Source organism: Osmerus eperlanus, chromosome 26 (genome assembly GCF_963692335.1).
Source record: "Osmerus eperlanus chromosome 26, fOsmEpe2.1, whole genome shotgun sequence".
Classification (NCBI taxonomy): Eukaryota; Metazoa; Chordata; class Actinopteri; order Osmeriformes; family Osmeridae; genus Osmerus; species Osmerus eperlanus.
In genome coordinates this window covers 2,910,956-2,933,390 of record NC_085043.1, presented here as the reverse complement: position 1 = coordinate 2,933,390, position 22,435 = coordinate 2,910,956, and the positions used below count along the sequence as shown (strand labels likewise).

The following is a 22,435-nucleotide window of genomic DNA, read 5'->3' as shown; positions in this document are numbered from 1 at the left end:
ACCGTAGCTAAAGTGTCTCTTGAAAATTCGTAGCTCTTGAAATTGCATAGATTAGACACGTTGTTTTGGAAACGCACGTAAGAAATATCGATGGTTTCGTTATTTTGCTCGATCGTTGCTGGGCTGCGTTTCCCGATAACGATGGATCTTAGCTATTACGAGGGTTCTCTACAAGCAAAATGACAAACCATCGTTATTTCTTACGTGCATTTCCAGAACATGCTTGTAAGAAGAACCCTTGTACGTGTCTCTTAATACGGTTCCTGGATGCGAAAATGTGATTGCAACTTCAAGACTTTTGTTCAATAAACTTTAAAGGGGTCATTGATTGCAAAACCGATTTTACCTTGTCATAGTTGAATAACGAAAGTTCGGTGGGTAAAATGGACATAAAGTGAACCTCAAAGTCCAGTGGGCATCATTCACCAATATCTTCCTAAGTTATTTCTTAAATTTGTTCTTAAGTTCCTAAGAGAAATCTGTGTGATTCATGACGTGTTCTTAAACAGCAGAATTGTTCCCAGGTGTGTTCTTAGAATGATGAATCCCAATATTTCGTAAGTTGAAAGCTTGTGCCCCGTTGCTCCTATTTAGCATAGGTAAACGCCCCGTTAATTCCCATAAAAGGGCATGATATGGCAGGGCCGTGTGCACACTCAGAGAAATGTCAAAACGACGTGGTAAAGAAATATTAGTTGCAAGAATATAAAGGAGACAAAATATTCAATTTTAAATTAGAACGGACAAAAACGGTATAACTACTTATTTTGCGCTAACATGTCAGCTCAATTGTGTGTAAGAGTGCTCTTGGGTGTGTGTACATTCTGTTCATACCTAAGAACAAATCCCAAATAAGACAACATTGGTGAATGCCAGAATCTTTGTGAAAAATGCGTAAGTGGGGTTTAAGAGCAAATTTGTTCTTAAGAACATTTGGTGAATGAGGCCCAGTGACACCTCTTTCCTATCTAAATCTCACAACTTGAAACTGCAGCTGTAAAACAATCGGTTTCGAAAAAGCAGAATTTGTGACGTCACAAATGTAGCATCACCTTTGTCACGCCCCATCATTTACATACAGACCAGCCCTCTGGTGTTCTGGCCCAGGATCTCAGACACTAGTTTAGCTGCGCGCTGCTCTGTGTACTTCCACGGGAATTACAAAGGAGAAAGTTTGGAAGTTTTTTTAAGGATATTGAAAATGGACCATCGTAAATGCAGTGTTCCAGGCTGTACAGGGAATGCTGACACTTTTCAGTCTTCCTAAGGAACCAAATACTCGACAGGCTGTGATGTTTGTCTATGAGAAGATCCCTGTGCAGTTTGACCCTAAATTACACATTTGCTCGAACCATTTCACAGAGGACAGTTTGAAAACCTGGGACAATGTAAAGCAGGATTTGCTATGACGCTGTTACTGAAAAGAGGTGCTGTTCCGACCTTATGTTCATCACAACCGCAAACTGTAGTATGATGTCGTTAACAGTTATTAGCAATGCTAACGTATCCTGCCTGTATCTAGTATCGGTAGAATATGTGATGATTTAGTTTATTGGCAATGGGGCTAACGTTATTTCATGTTCCTGGCTGTGTTTCATTCAAATAAATAACCTGTGTTGTCATTTAAATCTACAATTCAAGATGCATGTTTGTCCAGATCTATTTTTCAGCAAGATAGCTATAGCTAACTGAAGCTGAGTTGAATCACGATAGTTTGTTTGCTAAGCTGTAGTGCTAACGTTACCCACCTAAGTCGATCCCGTTTGCTTCGACAACAGAAGTGGAAACAACTAACGTTATCATTTCAAATGGTATCTAGTCAATCTGTTTAAAACAGTGTTGTGTAGACGCAATAGATTTATTTGTACGTTTTTATTTCAAGTCTCCACCTTTGATGTTTCAGTGAGTGCTGTTGGCCGTGTTGCGTCTTTGTTCCGCAGCTTCGCTCATTGTAGAACAACCAATCAGCGCGCAGCTCATCTATATATATTCATATAGAATAGAATATATTCATGAGCACACCATAAAATTAGAAAACCTCTTGTTTTTTCATAGGGAGATTTCACAGGATGCATCAGGGCTCATAGAACAGCACCCGGGCCATTTTCAGGCCAACCAATGTTACATACCCCATTCGGAGACCTTAAGGAACCCAGTCAATCACCCCTTTAACCAAAATAATTGAGTAATCATGGTACGCAAGAATTGTTATTTACTGTCGGTTAGGGGTGGAACGGTACATGTATTCGTACCGAACCGTACGGTACGGGTGTCACAGTTCAGTGCATGGAATTACACAGAGAATACACAGTATAAAAATAAATTAAACTTGCGTGCAAATTAATTAATGTAATGCGGAACTACTGTTAGATACTCGTGTTCTTTAGGGACATCTAATCTGTAGCTCTGAAGCTCTGATTGGCGCCGCCGTGAGTCAGAGATAGGCTAGCTAGCAGCACTAAGGACGAGTATGGTGAGTGGTGGACCCACGAGAGATAGAGGATCCGCCGGCCTTTTTAAGATTGCAAGTTTGTGAAAACTTCGGTTTCCCATTCAGTTACAGTAGTGCAGGCGAGAGAGTGGTGGATAAGACAAGCACTGTGTCGGCGTTGTTCAGCAGTTGTGGGCAGTGACGTGCAGTCTGGGTAGGCAAGGTAGGCACTGCCTACCCTGCCAAAATTCAAACGTAAACATTTTTATTAAATCATTTTATTTAATAAACTTGTATTTGTATTTTTACTGTTTATTTTTTTGAATAATATATGCAATATGTGTGTTATTCCAATTGTTTAGACGTTACGATGATGAATGTAGCAGTTACGCATAATCAAATACAAAAAACATTGTAGAATAAGCAGTGCTTTTACTGTCCGTTCACTGCGGACGACAAGCGAAAAACTCACTTGCGCATTTCGATCCTGTATTGTTCAACATGTACAGTACCAGTCAAAAGTTTGGACACATTTTCCCATTCAAGTGCCTAGCCTCTTACTGACATCACCGCACGTCACTGGTTATGGGGTATGTGAGTGGAAATACATCTAACATGCTAACGCATATAACGCATTTGGCGTGTGCTAAATGACAAAAAATATCCGACGCCATCACCCAGGTGTGCCAATCACTGAAACAAGACAAAAAATTTTTTTCCAACTTCTCCCTACAGTGCTGAACAGGCCATTAGATACAAATAGGGCCAAAATAATTACTTACGCAATCGGAATTTACATGTCATCTTCAATGCGCTGTATTCACTCATAGAGGAACCTGGTTTGTTTTGCTTTTCCCTCCGTTGTACCGAACCGTGATGTCTGAACCGCGGTATGAACCGAACCGTGACTTCAGCGTACCGTTCCACCCCTACTGTCGGTACAGAAAACGTACATATACTAAATAATAAATATTATGATTGTTTTTCATATTAGGGGTGGGCGATATGGTCAAAATCTTCTATCACGGTATGAGTCATTTTATATCACGGTTATGGTATATATCACGGTATAGTAATTGTTCTGTAAATTCAATTAAGGAATGGTACAAAATAACCATACCATACTTCATCATCACACTCGATTATTTATTACAAACAAAAACAACTGCCTGACATGAGACAACACTTGAGGTAAAAACAAAAGACTCAAAAAGTTACGAGTACGAGCGTTCCGATCGCAGTCATGCCATCCGCGTGGTGACCTACTCACAGCTCAATACGGATCCGTAATGCACTCCGACGAAAATTTAAAAATGAGCGAAAGCGATCAGTTTGAGTTTTACTATCCATATCTAACTTCGGTTTCGGCATATCAACCTCGTTAAAACTCGGTCGATATGTTAAAGCCTCAGTTTGATATTTCCCGGCATGACCTCACTCTCAGTAAGTAGTTAGCCTTCACTAGTCATCCTTGATCAAGAATTCTAGCAACGCCACCAGTGTAATTTTACAGCAATTGGTTACCTGCAGAATGGGTCATCAAATATATAATTATTTAGCATCGGCATGTGGTCCGCTTAGACAAAATACACTCCGTTCCGTCAGACCAACGCAAATGTGCTTCAAGGTCAAACGACAATAGCAAATCAAATAAAAGTTAAACTACAATTCTAAATATCGCAAGAATGCGATTTATATGATGGCTTATATACAATACAACAACCAGACATTTAATTGACACGTGTAATACAAAAATATAGTGTAAAATAGGGCTGCACGATTATGGCCGAAATTATAATCACGATTATTTGGATCAATATTGAGATCACGATTAATTATCACGATTATTTGTTGATTTTAAGCTAAACAAATGTTATTGTCTCAATGCATTGTACCTGCATAATGGATGTGAATAAAACTCAAAATATAAAATCAATAAAAACAAATATTCCCATAACAGAATGTAACCAAATGAGAATGTTTCAGAACTATGCAGAAAATACTAGTTTACAGGTTTTTAGAAAGATTCACTCTTTATTTCCCCTCTGCGTTTTACATCGCAGGTTGGAAAAATAATTGCGCGAGGGGATCACGTATCGTTTATCAAGAGTTTGAAACCTTCGTTTGTCACCGTGTTTATTGGGCACATGTCTTTGGCCAAATGAAATGCGACTGCATTCGTTATTTCACTGTGTCTTTGGGAGGTGGATGGGTATGGTGATGCGCTAAAGAGGCTCGCTTCGATGGATGCCTGAGTTGATATTGTGTTTAGATTAGTCTTTGCAACGCATTTCTTGGCCCTCATACATTCATCTAGAACGTTATAGTGTTTGTTTGAGTGGCAACTTTACGTCACTTTGCATATGACCTGTTCTTGTTTTGTGTCACTTGCCTTGAACCCAAAATGCCACACAACGGATGACGATCCAATTCTCGTTAGACATTATTTTGTTTTCTTTGTTATGATAGTTTATAGCCTTATGACCGACTACTCTCTGTTGTGGAATTTTTCTCACGTTACTCTGTTGTGACCGTCTGACCGACTGGCTCATGTAGGCACGTGATCTGACAGTAGGTGTATTCGACTTAATGCAGCGCCGCAGCCGGCTGCCTGCAGGTTGTAGAAAGAGTTTAACATAGCCCAATACATGACAAAATTTTCGACTTTACGGAGCCGTTTATAACTCCTCCCCAACTGCAAGCAGCAACTCTAGCTGGTCGTTTCATGCAGCCAGTCAATGTCGAACGCACCTATTGTTTTACGGAGCGCTAGATTGGCTTTACAAAAAAAAATTAACAACAACTTTGATACGGAGTGTTCTATGAACAGAATGACGCATTTTAAATATTGCTCGATCACGCGAATTTGATCGTGGGAAAACGAAATCGTGATTGTGATTAAAATTTGATTAATCGTGCAGCCCTAGTGTAAAAGTATACCGTGGTTGAAACGGTATAGCCAAATCTCTCCCGGTAGACACATTTCTACCGTCGCACGGTATATACAGTCATACCGCCCAGCCCTAATTTATATCGTAGGTGGTTAAAAATAGATCACATGATTTGCAGAGATCACATTTTTGCAGCACGCACCCCACGCGCCCAGGTGTTTGACACCTGTCAAGCACCCCCCAACACCTTACTCTGGTTATACTTCACATTTTTAATTGCTAAAGATGCCGATGTCTCACTCCTACTGTCCCTTGATTTCTTTAAAGTGACCGTTTTTAACCAGGTGTCCATTTTGATGAATGTAGTAAGTGAAAAAATAAATGAATGAATGATCACTTAGCGCCTAATATGAACATGGCGGGGCTATTGTGACACAGACGTGCTTGTAAAATTAAATTAAATCATGAGTAATTTACAAATTGTAATGTGAAATTGTATTGCTCAATAAAACTTTGGCATGTGAATTTTTACCTCCGAGTTTATAACGTCACAAATTTGCGAGAAAAAAACTCAGAGATTCTTCGACATTATAAAGTCGAAAATATGGATTTTATTTTCTTTCAAGGAACCTCATCGCTTCACTTTGCATGGTCAACCTCATCACATCACAGACGCCGCTTGTCATGTTTAAAGCCTGCAGTAATGGATGCCTGATCAAATTATACTTTTCAATAGGTTCGTGGTTCAACAGGACACAGCCAAGACGCTGCGCTCTTCTAAGCTGATCCACCTCGAGGATTAATTTGAGGATTTGTCGTATTGTGTCCTGTTGAACCACAAATCGAATTTGAATTGCCCGTAGATTTAACCAGCGATATCCTTGCATCTGTCCATTGCATTGTAGTTCCTGATGCACACAAAAGCTATCACCTCATCCAAATAAGTATGATGTTCCCTTCTGAATAGGCCCAAATCACGGCAATGTCTTTTGAAAGTCTGAATGCTTATTACAATCTGGTGATTCTGGGCTAAAATTAGGAGTAGGCCTAGTCTATTTCCTTATTGCTGAATCCTATTTCAAAATTATAATTCTGACTTTTTTTGCAAAATGTACGACTTTAATCTCAGAATATTACCCCCCCCCCTCTTACGGCTCAGTTTACCTCACGCACCCCCGGTAATAGGAAATCATAAAGATATAAAGATTAATTTCGCATCCATGTAGCCTTGTTTTTAGGGTCGGCCTACTGGTGTCTCCACTGAGTCTCTCTGCTTAAGATGCACTTAACGATCTACGACTGATCTGAAGCTCTCGTTAATCTACAAGCATTTTCAAGAGCCTCTTCAGCTACGATGGCTTCGGGAAACGGTCCGTAAAACTAAGATCCATAGTACGATGGATTCTACAAGCAACTTATGTTGCTTTCGGGAAATGCAGCCCAGGCTAGAAAAATAGGTTTGTTTGCAACTACAGTTTAGTTCTGCTAATTAAATGAAAACTACTACAATTAACTATGTGAACTTTCCTTATTATCAAGGGTCTATAACATTGTATAACCTGAACCTAGCAGGAGTATAAGAAATAGAAAAAACACATGCATTTCTATTTAAACTATTTACTTTAAATATGATTGCAACAGTAGGCAGTGTTTCCCTTAGGATTTCCAGGGGGCGGTAAATGTTAGCTTGGCTCTGCCCTCCTACGTACTTCCGCTCAATTTGCATCTGTACTAGGTCTGGGATTTTGGTGTACCGTATTTTACGGAAAATAAGCAGCGGCTTGTACTCCGATTTTAAATTTTTCTTGTGCTTGTGCGGCTTATATTTCGAAGCGGCTTATAGTCCGGTTTTAGAACAAAAAAGTGGCTTCTCTCAAGATATCTACTGACCGTGCAGCTAATTTTATGCTCAACACTTGAACGGGGGCTTATTACTTGAAAGAGGAATTATTTACTGTTCTCTCAGTTACACTATCAGGGCTTGGAAATACAGTGACTTGCTAAATGGCTTGCTAGGCAAATGGCTAGTAGAATGGCTAGTAGAACTAGGGAGTCAGGTGGCTGAGCGGTGAGGGAAGCGGGCTAGTAATCAGAAGGTTGCCAGTTCGATTCCCGGCTGTGCCAAATGACGTTGTGTCCTTGGGACAGGGCACTTCACCCTACTTGCCTCGGGGAGAATGTCCCTGTACTTACTGTAAGTCGCTCTGGATAAGAGCGTCTGTTAAATGACTAAAAGACTAAAGAACATAACATTTCATAATAATTTCAGTTAATCAAACAGCTGCAAACCCAGTGAAATGTTATAGGCTAGGCTAGCTAGCATCGCTAACAACATTACTAATTCAACTTTGGTAGTCTAACCGAGCTCTTTGTAAGTTTGTTTTAGATATAATTGTATATGATAGTGTGGACAATAAGACACGGACGCGGTCTCTTTTCATAACTTGTATTTTACCACTACTCTTCTTGACATCGCCATTCGAACAGCCCTCACTGATTTCACATAATGCTTTCAGCATCAAGCCTACGGCAACTCCCGGGGGACAAAACACCCATGTCCGTTACCACATAGAAAGGTCTGCTACAGTAGGCTATCCTCAGGATTTGCAAGCTAGCTAAACTTATAATATATCTAAATAATTTTGTAGACATAACAATGGATTCTGCCATTAAATGAGTGACTTATTTCTGGACATACTATCCACAACCGAAGTGTGTTACACAATGCTGTAAGATCGCCTATACTCATGCATTGCTCTTGGTACCCAGAATGCCCTGCGGCAAGCTGAAAAGCTACTAAATTAAGGGCATTAGCTTAGTTAAATAAGCATTGTTTGGAGTTCTATTGTTGTGTTCGTTCTGTTTTGATATGTGTAATGCTATGGTCTATAGTTGAGATAATTTGAGTGTTCACCCTGATTGGGAATGTTGTCTAGTTAGATCGCTATCCAAGCTGTCCGCAGCCATAGCATGAACGTTTAAGTGATCATTTGTCAGCATTGGGCCACGCAACGGTAACATTGTTTGCTTATAAAGTGCGGCTTGTACTCCAGTGCGGCTTATACTGCCTTGCGGGGCCCAAAGCTACATAACTAGCCATAGTTGGATAACTATTGCTACATTTGTGTAATATTAGCATCATATTCCCGATTCCATTTATCAAACACCATGTTCTGATTACTAGGGTTTTCCAAAAAATTGTATCGGATAAGAATCTAATTTGCAACAGTATCGATACCAACAGTGCCATCTTCGCCTCCTCCAGTTGACACACAACTTCACACACGGCACCGCTGCAGAGAGGCAGGCACAACCCCTCCTATGGCGTCCGTTTTGTTAAAAGTCGCAAACGCATAGATTCTTTCACATGCGCAGATATAAACTTTTCACTCGTACAATATAAGGACTTATATATAAGGACACAAATTCAACAACTGAGTTGTACAAGTATCTGCGAGCGCCTGGCACGCTCTCATAGGTTAAAACTGCTCACTTCTGTGTGCAGTAAATTTCTGTTCGCTCTGCTGATTTCTGCTGGCGCAAGTCTACATGACTTTTGACAATTTGGGGGCGGAAACCTATGGATATTTTCGTACCTTTTTTTTGCACTACCCTTTTTAGTTATGTTACTGTCATTTTCTTTTTTGCACTATGTTACACAACTTAAAAATAATGTTTATAAAGAAAAAATAATGTATGCCTCTTTTTTCATGGGTGTGGAGGTGGGATATAAAAATTAGATGGTACAAGCAAGCTATATCAGGGCTCAAAATAAACTTTTTTACTTGGTAGCCCTGGGTTAACCCCAACCGAAGCAAAAATGTAGGAGCACCAACCGAATATTAAGGATAGGGTTAGCTAACTGTCACATGACAAGGGAGTACATTAACAAGGTGTGATTGGTTAATATTGGCCATCAACCTGAAATCTGCATGAAAGTTAAGAACGTAAAGATGAAGTGTAATTGGTTATGTAGCGTTGGATAGAACGGTGGACCGGTCACTGGATCAGCTCACAACAGGCACACACTGTGCAGTAGGCTAATTAGCGAGCATTTGAAAGAAATTAAAACGGGTCGCACCATAACGATTATTTGAACTTGCACAAATGCTCCCAAATATATTTTGAGGTTGCAGACATACCAATTTGGGAGCGTATGCTTCCAAAATGGTCGCAATTTCAAGCCCTGTATATGTAATTATTCAGCTGTCACTGTTATTACATTATTGTACTCACTTTCTCCATTGCTGTAATTGTCTCTTTCAGGGTCTCCCCCACAATACATACTAGAGGCCTGGACCTCCTTGAAAATGACAGACACAAAGAGGCTTGCCTTCTCAATCATCCAGTTTCTTCACGATCAATTTCACTCTGGGAATTTATCATCAGATGCCCAGGAAAGTCTAGAGGGTAAGATATTTTTTACCTATTTTAATTGTAATTATACACCTCAATCAGTAAAGATGCAGATCTTCATAGACTTCACTTACAGTATGTAGGCGTAGATTTAGTTCTTACAAGAATCAGCGGTCTTTATCAATGACAAAAGCAGTCCCATTATTCATAGCTATTCTACAGTCTCCACTACTATGCATTGGACAGACTACACTATTAAATACGTTGCTTTACATTGAATTCTAATGAGCGTACATTGCCTTAATTTTTCTGCAGTTGCTGTCCAATGTCTGGAAACAGCCTTTGAGGTCTCAACGGAGGATCAGAGTCTAGCTGTTACGCAAACTTTACCTGAGATTTTTGCCTCTGCCACACCTAAGGTAGACCGTTCATATTTTTTTCAAGTGCTACCTTTCCTCCTCCCTTTAAAATATGATATTGCTTGATATTGAAGGCAGGGTTGGATGCCCCCTGAGAGAACCTCTGAAATGTTCCCGGGAAAAAACACTAGCTTTTCTCCTTTTATGGTATGCTCATTAATATTTAGATGAGCTGCGCGCTGATTGGTTGGTTTTCAACGAGTGAAGCTGGGGAGCAAAAACGGAACACGGCCAACAGCACTCACTGAAACACCGAAGGTGGAGACTTGAAATAAAAACGTGCAACACTGTTTTCAACAGATTGACTAGATATCATTTGAAATGATAACGTTAGTTGTTTCCGCTTCTGTTGTCGAAGCAAACTGGATTGACTTAGGTGGGTAGAACGTTACAGCTTATAGCAACCAAACTATATTGTGATTCAACTCAGCTTCAGTTAGCTAGCTCTAGACATCTTGCTGAAAAATAACCTGACAAAGATCTGGACAAACATGCATCGTGAATTGTAGATTTACATAACAGCACGGGTTATTTATTTGAATGAAAGTCAGGAACATGAAACAACGTTAGCCCCATTGCCAATAAACTAGGCTAAATCATCACACATTCTACCTATGCTCTTGCGTTAGCAAGCTAAACTAGTTTACATGCCTACAGTCTAGGGGTGTGTCTATTACCGAACACTTTACGAAGTACACTGCAATACAGTGCACTACAATACAGTGCACTTAAATCTGTAGTGCACTCCGTCGCTGATTAGTGCTGTCTCAAATCGAACACTTACGTTAACCACTTGGCAGAAGTGACAGACGCAAATCTGCTCGCGGCACCCGCGAATGTAAGGCGGAAGAGGCAGAAGTGACGGACTCAAATCTTCTTGCGAGTCATTTCGTCCGCCATTATTTTAGAAATGAAATGCCAGAGAACAGGCTCTGGAAAAGCTGCCGAAAGGGCTCCTCCTCTTCCGCTACGTAGCCAATATGGCACCCGTTTAGGGCGAGTAGTGTCCATCGTTGTACACTGCATTTTTTGACCGTTTGCAGTGCGTCATCCGGGTACTTTCAGTGTACTGAATTCTGCTGGTTCTGTCAGTGTAAGCGCCCTAAGCACTGAAAGTCAGTGCTCGAAGTGCACAAGTGCGCGGTAGTAGACACAGCCTAGGTGTTTTCGCTATCTAGCTGTTCTTGCATTCCTTGCAAATCAGCGTTAATAAAAAGCAGATGAGCTAGAGTCTAGCTAACATTGACTAGACGGGCATGGCTGATGTTTGTCTATACCGTAGCGTAGAAGATCCCTGTGCAGTTCGACCCTCGACACATTTGCGCGAACCATTTCACCAAGGACGGTTTTGAAAACCTGGCACAATGTAGCTAAAGCAGGATTTGCTATAAAGCTGTTGCTGAAAAAAGGTGTGTTCCGACCTTACATTCATCACAACCGCAAGCTGTAGTATGATTTTGTCAGTAACAGTTATTAGCAATGCTAACGTATCCTGTATGTAGCACCTGCCTTTCTCCAGTTCTTTCAAATAGATAATCTAGACAGGCGTTAGAAATAGGCCAGACTGCTATTTGTTTTCTGACTATTTTTTCGTAAGTTTCCCTTCTAATGCCGACTACAGCTAATCTAGGTAGAGTCATTTGCTAAGTAAAGTATGTTGATGTGTTTAGAAACGTATTTAGCATTCTACCTATGCTAGATACAGGAGACGTTAGCATTGCTAATAACTGTTACTGACAAAATCATACTGTAGCCTACTTACAGCTTGCGGTTGCGATGAGCGTACGGTCGGAACAGCACATCTTTTCAGGTTCAGCTTCTTAGCAAATCCTGCTTGAAATTGTTCAAGGTTGTCAAAACTGTCTTGGGTGAAATGTTCAGAGCAAATGAATAATTGAGTGTCGAACTTCGCCGGGATCTTCTCATAGACAAACAGCAGCCATGCCTGTTGAATGCACACAGCATTTACGACCGTGGTCCATTTTCAATATTCTTGTTATACTTCAAAACGTTATTTTTTGTAATTGCTTAGTAGCCTACACAGAGCAGCGCACAGCTAAACTAGCTTCGGGGATCTACGCTACCTCGGACTGGGCAAGAACACCAGTGAGTGGGCTGGTCTGGATGTAAATTTTGGGGCGTGACAAAGATACAGACCAGAGCCAAAAAAGGCGGTCCCCGGACTGACGTCAGTCCGGTGGCTTTGTTGAAAAGCTAGCGTTTAATAGCCAAATTCTTTCATTTTGAGATTTGCATAGGAAAGAGGTGTCAATGGACTTTGAGGTTCACTGTATGTTCATTTTACCCACCGAACTGTCGTTATTCAACTATGACAAGGTAAAATCGGTTTTGCAATCAATCACCAATTTGAGGTATTTGAAGAAAATAAGATGTTTTTTACGTATTATGTGCTAATGGAGTCAGGTGGCTGAGCGGTGAGAGAATCGGGCTAGTAATCTGAAGGTTGCCAGTTCGGTTCCCGGCCGTGTCAAATGACGTTGTGTCCTTGGGCGAGGCACTTCACCCTACATGCCTCGGGGAGAATGTCCCTGTACTTACTGTAAGCCGCTCTGGATAAGAGCGTCTGCTAAATGACTAAATGTAAATGTAATGATTTTAGAGGGAGGAGCTGCTCTTGAACGTGGCAGCTGCTTCTCCAATGTGACCCTCACATGTGACAGTTAGGGTTTCTGAGGTGATTTTTAAATAATAAATTGCCTTTTTGTGCAGTTTTGATGTTGATTGTAATGGAGTTCACTGGTACTTAAAGAAAATAAGATATATTTGATGTCAATTAAAACAGTTATATTGATTTATCTTGAGAGATGACATGACATGAGTAAGTTTTCCTGACATGATTTTTACTGTAATGCTAGCCCAGAATCATTGCTTTATTAGACTGTTAAAAAAAAAAAAAAAAAAAAAAAACGTATTATACTTTTTATGTGTTTTTGTTTAATGTTTGTAAGTTAATAAAACAAGGTGTAGCGGGCATTTTGCAAGTTTCTTTCCCGTCACCTAGCGGGCCCACAGATGGACAACATGCAGAGCTTTGCTACATACTGTATATCATCCTGTTGACATGAGCAGTCAATTGTAGGGGAAACAATTTTAGCACCATTTATTACACATTTCACCAACTCCATTGAGTCCTCAGTAATATCTGTAAAGAAAAAATGAATCCCCCCCACATTTGACTACTTTTTGACAAGGCTGTAAGCATATTCAAAGTGTGCATTCAAACTAAATTGGGTTCATCAGTACTAGAGCCCGCCTGATTTATCAGTGGGCTGATATCGGCCAATATTAGGCGTTTTCCAAACTATCGGTATCTGCATTTATAATGGACGATAAATGAATATAAATTAAAAAAACAGGACGAAACACCCTTCAACCATGTTGAGTGTTGGAGTTATAGTTTGTCCACCAGAGGGCACTCTACAACGTCCCTGTTGGCAACACTCGTGTTTAGAACGCCACAAACCCTACAACCAGCTGATCCAGCCAGAGTCGGACAGAGTGTTAGGGAAATCTGTTTGTTTTGTTACGCGTTTCTGGATTTATTTTAATATACATATATCGGATTTTTAAATCACCAAATATTTCTGGATTTATTTTAATATACATATATCGGATTTTTAAATCACCAAATATTTGTATCGATATCAGCCTTAAAATCCTTTATCGGTCGGGCTCTAATCAGTACATTTCACTTGCTGATATCTTGTTGTTTTATGTGACAGTGGTCAGTCAGTCTTGTTAACGACATGCTCCCATGTGCCACCCACGGGTTGGTTGGTCAGCTTGCAATTAATTTAGACTGGGAGGGGGGAAATTCAGATTAGTTCCCAGCTGGTAAAGCAGAATTTCTGCCATTTATTGGCCCAAAATTGTGCTTGTCTTGAACAAGTGTCAATGTTCAATGCTGAATTACATTACTGGACACTATACTTTACTAACCACGAGTAATTTGTTTATTGTCTCTTTCTGGCAGCAGCCACACATCCCCCAGGTTAAAATAAACACAAAAACAGATGCCCCCACTGAAGAGGAAGTGGCAGAGGCCGAAAGACTCAAAACTGATGGTAGGACCTTTCCACATATGTGGCCCTTGACTCAAATATACTGCTGTGTAGAAGTACCTTGAGTGTATATTTTCACCCTAAACCTTTTCGATGATTGAACTTTAAAATAATGAATAACTAAGAGAGATGTTATAGAAGTCTGTAACAAGAATTTCTGACAATTTTGTTTTCCTCATCAGGTAATGACCAAATGAAGGTAGAGAACTTTGGTGCAGCAGTGGAATTTTACTCCAAGGCTATTGCTGTAAATCCACAAAACGCTGTTTACTACTGCAACAGGTATTGGCCAACAAACCTACAGGCTTCATCCTACGACCATATTTCTGATTAAAGCATTTTATAAATGCATGTGCATTGAGTTTTGTATACAATACAGTGAGGAAAAAAAATATTTGATCCCCTGCTGATTTTGAAAGTTTGCCCACTGACAAATAAATGATCATTCTATAATTTAAATGGTAGTTTTATTAGAACAGTGAAAGACAATAACAACAACCAAAACCCAGAAAATGAATGTCAAAATTGTTATGAATAGCATTTTAATGAGTGAAAGAAGTATTTGACACCCTCAATCAGATTTCTGGCTCTCAGATGTCTTTCATACAGGTAACAGAGATTAGGAGCAAGATTAGGAGCACACTCTTAAAGGGAGTGCTCCTAATCTCAGTTTGTTACCTGTATAAAAGACACCTGTCCACAGAAGTAATCAATCAGATTCCAAACTCTCCACCATGGCCAAGACCAAAGAGCTGTCCAAGGATGTCAGGGAAAAGATTGTAGACCTACACAAGGCTGGAATGGGCAACAAGTCCATCGCCAAGCAACTTGGTGAGAAGGTGACAACAGTTGGGGCGATTATTCGCAAATGGAAGAAACTCAAAAGAACTGTCAATCTCCCTCGGTCTGGGGCTCCATGCAAGATCTCACCTCGTGGAGTTGCAATGATCATGAGAATGGTGAGGAATCAGCCCAGAACTACACAGGGCTTCTCAAGGCAGCTGGGACCATGGTCACCAACAAAACAATTGGTAACACACTACGCTGTGAAGGACTGAAATCCTGCAGCTCCCGCAAGGTCCTCTTGCTCAAGAAAGCACATGTACAGGCCCGTCTGAAGTTTGCCAATGAACATCTGAATGATTCGGAGGAGAACTGGGTAAATGTGTTGTGGTCAGTTGAGAACAAAATCGAGCTCTTTGGCATCAACTCGCCGTGTTTGGAGGAGGAGGAATGCTGCCTATAGAAGACCATCCCCATCGTCAAACACGGAGGTGGAAACATTATGCTTTGGGGGTGTTTTTCTGCTAAGGGGACAGGACAACTTCACCGCATCAAAGGGATGATGGACCGGGCCATGTACCATCAAATCTTGGGTGAGAACCTCCTTCCCTCAGCCAGGGAATTGAAATTGGGTTGTGGGTGGGTATTCCAGCATAACAATGACCCAAAACACATGGCCAAGGCAACAAAGGAGTGGCTCAAGAAGAAACACATTAAGGTCCTGGAGACCTTAAAGTCTGTGGAGGGAGCTGAAGGTTCGAGTTGCCAAACGTCAGCCTCGAAACCTTAATGACTTGAAGATCTGCAAAGAGGAGTGGGACAAAATCCCTCCTGAGATGTGTGAAAACCTGGTGGCCAACTACAAGGATTTTGTTGTTGTTATTCTGCCTCTCCTTGTTCAAATAAACCTACCATTAAAATGTATAGAATGATCATTTCTTTGTCAGTAGGTAAACATACAAAATCAGCAGAGGATCAAATAATTTTTCCCTCACTATTTACCTGCAATCAATTTTATTTGGTTTGTTTCTGTGAATCAGATGATCTTTCTGGCATAGCTACAATAGAATAAATGCTATCAATCACATTCTCACAATTTCTGTGTAAACCAATGTGTCATTTGCTACTTATTTTTTTATAGGGCTGCTGCATACAGCAAAATTGGTAACTATGCTGGAGCTGTGCAGGACTGTGAACTCGCCATAGGGATTGACCCAAATTACAGCAAAGCATATGGAAGAATGGGGTAGGCACATGAATGAGGAGTCAGTAGCTTAGGGTACAACAAGATCATAAGAAATGGTAATTGTGGATGTGAAGTCTGAGTAGTTTGAATGGAATGTGTAGAATGTGGCTGGCCGTACTTCTCAGTTGAGTAAATACTGCCTTGAAGATTGCAGATACAAGTGTAATTGGATTTTAAATGTTTCATTTCAAGATTGGCTCTAGCCAGTTTAAACAAACACACAGAAGCTGTGAGCTACTACAAGAAAGCCCTGGAGTTGGACCCAGACAATGACACCTATAAATCAAACCTGAAGATAGCTGAGCAAAAAATGGAGACCCCCAGCCCAGTAAGACATCCAAATTGTTGGACAATAAACAGCATATATATGGAATGTCTCATTGTTCATCTTTATACCTTTTTATAGACAGGGGGAATGGGAGGCGTAGATCTGGCTGGTTTGCTCAGTAACCCTGGCTTCATGAATATGGTGAGTTCAGTAACTGAGATACAAGTGGGGTCATTAAGTTCAAACCTTTCAGTGTTTCAGCTATATGTATTTTCAGCAGCGGCCAGACGCTACAAAATCATTGCCGCCCCTGCTTCAGAATTATATGAAATGTCACAAAATTGCAATTGTACAACTGCGGAGCAGAGATGAGTGGAGAGGAAAGAAGAGAGGAGACAAAGACGAAGCACAGGCCATCAAGCTGGGACTGTAAATAGGTTATAAAGTTGGTTGCATGCATGCACCACCCAGGTAAAACTGGACCCCCCCACCCGCTGCTGAAACAATTCCTAGAGGAAACACTGCATTTGTATTTTACTATGACAATGCATCTTCTGTTTTAGCCAGCTAACCATGTTTTTATTTCTTATGTTTTATCCTAGGCATCCAATTTGATGAACAACCCACAAGTGCAACAGCTGTAAGTTGATGCAATACAGTGGGTGGGAAAGGCTTGTCAAAAACATTTTTTTTGTGGATTTATTTGACAATTATTTAAAGATATTATTTGAGCCAAAGCCGTATATAAAGATATAAAGTATATACACCCTGGAAAGACAGAAATAATAATCTAGATGTCAGACTTGTTAAAATTTTTATGTGACGTTCCAACAAACAAGTCCAGTGGAATTTAATATTTATTATTAGGAACATTTTAAATTAAATTAAAACTGATTCTTGCTTTTGATACTGTTTATTCTAATAATGTGATACAAAACACTCGTCAAAAAACGGTGTGCTCATCCCAGTGAGACTAGACTATCCGATAGCCGCGGAAAACAAAGAAGACTAACCTAAAGGTAGCACTACCTTTCAGAACCAGAGAGAACTGAAAAGAGCATCTATCAATGGCATTCAGAAAGCTGCTAACCCCCACAACAACACTAAAGGAAGAAATTAGCTACCAAAAGATTGTTTAAATTGGCGATTGTTAATGTCGTTGACAGATCATGGACAAGAAAAATGTGTAGGGCTGTGCAATATGACCAAAATCTCATATCCTGATATAGATCCTTTCATATCCCTATAACTATACATATCATGACATGGCAGACTACACTATATAATTCACTGGTCAGGTTCAAGTGGACACTGCACCTTTTAAGGGTGCAGTGAGGTCTGGGCTACGTTGTGGGTAGCTAGCTATGGCTATGTTTTCTGTTCAAAAGTATTGTGTTTGTAAGCCTACTTGAATAAATGACGCACAAAGCTGTGTGCCAAATGGAAGAAGTTTGCTGACTTCCCGTCTTTCCAACTCCTTACAGGAGCATTTGTGCGAGTGCAAATAATTGTTGTGGCGCAACATGTTTTCATTTCTCTACAAAATCCTCGCTAATTGCACAGTAGTATGTGCCTACTGTGAGCTGATACAGTGACCGGTCCACTGTTCTATCCAATGTAATTTATCCAATTAAACTTTCTTTAGATTCTTAACTTGAATGCAGATGTTAGATTGGTTAATATTAGCCGTCAATCACTCCCTTCATGAGACACCCGAGCGAGACACAAGTGTAGATTAAATTACCCACACAGTTGAATAATCGCTCACGGACCCACCCCCCTCACACACCTCGGCCAACTCTGGCAGACTCGCTCCCTCCTCGTTTTTCAACATGGAAAGAAAAAAGAAAAAGGTCAAATATGCAGGTCGCACATGTGCGAATAGTTGTACAAAATACTTGCACGCTGTCAAAAATGTTTTTGCAGTCTAGAGCCCCGCATACCCCTAAAGATATCCTCCTAAATAATTAAAGCAGCTGGCTAGATCACATTCATGCCATAATCATAGTTTATGAGAATAAAGAGAGCATTTTTCGGTTTCATTTAGAGGACTTTTACATAACGATTTTAGCATAAATCAATTGAGTTTAACATAGTGATGGGGGTTTAATATTGCCCAAATACAAAAACTATTCTCCGTGGTTTAAATAAAGAGGGGTAAACTGAACAGTGTATAACATTAACCTAATATGCTGGAATTGCAGTAATTTGAAAAAAAAGATGACATTTGGTCGGCTCACAGACAACTTTCCCAGATTGTGAAAGTGCAGATTGTAAGCTTTCAAATGATGTCAGCCATTCAAATCTGAAAATAGTTGAAGATACGCATTGCTGAATGTTGGTAAACCTGGAAAGCTCTAACCCAAATGGGGTTAAGAGAGGTGCAATTGTTGTGTGTTAATCATCAGAAGCGTTGAGTGCTGGTTATTTCACCACAGTGAAGAAAAGAAAACAAAATATGGCACTCGATCAAATTCCAGGATCCTGCTTTTTGACTTATCCTAAATATGTGTTATCACCCAGTATTTTTTACTGACAACATTGCACTTTACCTGTCCCGATTATGGTTCAAGTTGTGTTAAGTTGTTGGTGCAAATTGCATCTTCCGAAAACAGCCTGAAAGATGTATTCATTGTTTACCAGGTGAAACAAATAAATATTCATCCTGTGCACAATGCAATGCACGAGATTAGCCTATTCATTCTAGTTAGTCCGTGGATGTAGGCTAAAATGAATGTATAACAAAAATGTACGCCGAACACACAGAAGGCATGCTTGAAAGTTGACACAACTACTTGTGAAACATTTATATTTAAAGGTACTTGACTCAAGACCAGATCCGCCGATTCACTACTTGATTAGGAGGGGCGATGGGATTGTACTTTGTACAGATGTCGACCATTAGTTGGCCGACAACCGCCCCTTTTCATTGGAGCGTGTCACATTTGACTGGGTTAAATCAGAGCTAGAATGGTCAAAGTAAGGTTAAATTAAATAGATATTTAATAACATCGCAGATGTATAACATCAAATACAAGGCAATTATGTTACAAAGCGAAGACTTAACTCTTAACTACTCTACCGTGATTATTGTAAATCAGAGAGAGAACAATAGGTGGAGAAGGAGTAGGAGAAGTCAGAGTTAAGGAGAATCCCTCATGACAGGGCTGTACACTAACCTTTTCCACTGGTGGCACTTGCGCTGCTAACTTTTTCAGTTACTGGCGCAAAACATGATTTGGTCGCACAAATTATTTATAGTAAGCCGCTCTGGATAATAATGAACAATGGTGTAAACCAAGCCCTGGGTATTTTTCTCCGCCTTTTGAGAAAATTAAAGCTGAAATGCTCCGATGTGAAAATCTTCCACTTATGTCGTCATAAGGGGAAAGGTTACCTCCCCTTTCTCTGCTTTGCCCACACAGAGAATTTGGCCCGCCAATGAGAAAATGAGCTACGACTGCAAGCGCGATATTGTTTTTTCCTCAAGAGACATCATGGCTTGCAATGGCAGTTAGCCCCGCCTCTCTCCTCCTCATAGCATTTAACCTGTTTACGCTCCTGTTTCGCCCGCGAGACAAAAATGCTGCCTCCCCCTTCCTCAGTTACGACGCACTAAATTCTAAAAAATATATTTTTTAGACGCTACACATGTTATACATCGTTGGAAAGCTACGATTCTTGTGCTTCCATTGAAATAAACCAATTCAAGATCAAGTCGCAATAGCAAGCAAAGTCAACGTCTTTTTCCGGTGAACATTCCTTCAACAATGCCAAAGAAAAAAGTTGTACTCACCCTAAGTTGTTCTAATAGGTCCAGGTGTGCAAATCATGCCATCAAAACTTGATCTGCGTAAGTCCCAAGGGTTCAAAGTATCTAACCATGTAAAGTAATTCGTCCAAATACAATGTTTTACGTTCATGAATAGCCATTATCCTTTGTTTCATTATGCAAGTTAGCCGACGGAAGAAACAACTTGTTCACATAAAAGTGTTATTTTCTCCGATTTATCAACGGAGTATTTACAAAATGAAGGTCTCAAAATGTCCGTTGAACCCTCCCCTTTTGATTGACACCTTGTTCGACCCAATAGGAGCTTCCATGCCCCGTTGACAGCCCTCTAAAGCCAACTAGGTCTGTGCGTCCTGCCCCCCCCCGCCCCCCCCCCCCACACTCGTTCTAAACAAATTTCTCGAACTGGCTTCGACTGGCTCTGAAATTAGCTCGTTAGCCTTGTAGCTGACAGCTAGCTGAAAATGCCAATACCTCATTTGTATGCGTCTGTGGAGCCTTCAAAATAACAGTCGATTGCGCAATATGGTTGACAGAATCAGTGTTCTTTGTGCGCCAATCCTTGGAATCAGATAAAGCACTCCAATGTGTTCATGCTTCAGTTTTTGTGTTTCAGTATTACTAATTAGGGATTTAGCTATTATATATGATATTTCTAAGTACCAGAGATGGGCCAGAGATAACAATTATGAAAAATAATACCTTTTTATTTGACCTTGACCTTGGTTACAAAGGGTCATTTTGGAGTCTCCAAAAGACCCTTTTAGAAAATTCCTGGATGTACTCTTATAAAAACATGTGTCAAATATGAATATATTGTGGTATTATGTTTGACTTTTGATTTGAATTGGGTAAGGCTTCAACCTGTGGTCCAATTTAGTCTTCCAGATAATACCTACCACCTCTAGGCCTCTTCAGGCCTCTGTTTTCAAAACAAAATCTAGGCGGAAATAGAAATTTTCACTTTCCTTGTGTTCAAGCTTCTATTACTCAACACTAGAAGGACTGACAGGGGTCCTGACAACAGGGGACATAACTTCAGAGTGTCAGCTTTCAAAAGAGATCATTTACATGCATGTACTCCAAATGGTTCAAGAACAGCTTCCAATTTACTTTGGGTATGCTGTTTAGGCGTTTTCAGGCAAATTTAACAGGAACATGAAAAGGTTAAAGCTACACACACAGAAATGGCACGTCCTAAGGAAAGCTCATTGTGGGACTGCTCATAGTGGCTGTAATTCTGCACCAAGGCTGAATTTCAGGAATGAGACTTCAGATACAGTATTAGGGGACCACTAAGGCCTATATAAAAGCATCCAAGAACAGCATGCCATGGGACCTTTAATTACTTGCCATCTTTTAAACCACATGCCTGCTTGTTTTCTTTTACATTCATTGGGATATATTTACTGCAATATAAAATACTGTAGGCCTACATTATGGCACTTCATTATTTGAAGTTCAAAATGAATTTATTTTAGATTTCAACATACTATGGTTGGGGCACAGATGAGCAGACTCCTCAACTCTTAAGGAAAAATAACGCCGAAATGCAGTCGCGAGTGCTGCTGCGTCACGGGATATGTAGGCCCTACCTGTCTCTACACTTTGCGTGCTTCATACCGTCATTGTGAAGCTTCAATGTTTCGTGTTTGAATTGTTTTGACGCTGTTACAAATTTGGACAGTCCTGCAATTGAAGGCCCACAGAATTTACAGTACACACAGTGCATTGCTCCGTCTTGGTACTTTAAACATTGCCGCCGTCAGTATTACCAGTATTGCCATGGTAATACTACTTTTTCGCATACCTTATGAGGTTTATTTAATTTAGAAGACTTAAGTAAACTGTAATGACAACCACATTTTATGTAGTGAGGAATCTGAAGCGATACGAAAACATTAGACTTTTAAATAGACTACACGTTGCCCCTTGCGCTGGCGAAAATGTTTGGCAATACTAGATTCACCCTCTACAACATCCAGAAGATCGGGAGATACCTGTCTGAGCATTCCACCCAGCTGCTAGTCCAAGCACTTGTCCTCTCCAAGTTGGACTACTGCAACTCGCTGCTCGCCGGTCTCCCAGCTTGCGCAACCTGCCCTCTCCAGAGGATTCAGAACGCAGCGGCCCGTCTGGTCTTCAATCTACCCAGACGCTCCCATG

The 22,435-nt window shown here is 40.4% G+C and overlaps 1 protein-coding gene across 2 annotated transcripts in view; it reads left to right on the top strand.

Annotated features, from left to right (window-relative positions):
• The window catches only part of sgta (small glutamine rich tetratricopeptide repeat co-chaperone alpha), a 55,143-nt gene that overhangs the window by 8,283 nt on the left and 24,425 nt on the right, over positions 1-22,435 (top strand). Inside the window, exons 2-9 of one of the 2 annotated variants that reach the window (XM_062452695.1) lie at positions 9,589-9,732; positions 9,994-10,097; positions 14,095-14,182; positions 14,362-14,461; positions 16,104-16,208; positions 16,401-16,536; positions 16,615-16,677; positions 17,079-17,116. In XM_062452695.1, the coding sequence (XP_062308679.1) occupies positions 9,633-9,732; positions 9,994-10,097; positions 14,095-14,182; positions 14,362-14,461; positions 16,104-16,208; positions 16,401-16,536; positions 16,615-16,677; positions 17,079-17,116 (734 nt within the window). In that variant the 5' untranslated portion in view covers positions 9,589-9,632. Of the gene's footprint in view, positions 1-9,588; positions 9,733-9,993; positions 10,098-14,091; positions 14,183-14,361; positions 14,462-16,103; positions 16,209-16,400; positions 16,537-16,614; positions 16,678-17,078; positions 17,117-22,435 lie in introns of both variants that reach the window. The other variant, XM_062452694.1, reaches the window with a different exon arrangement.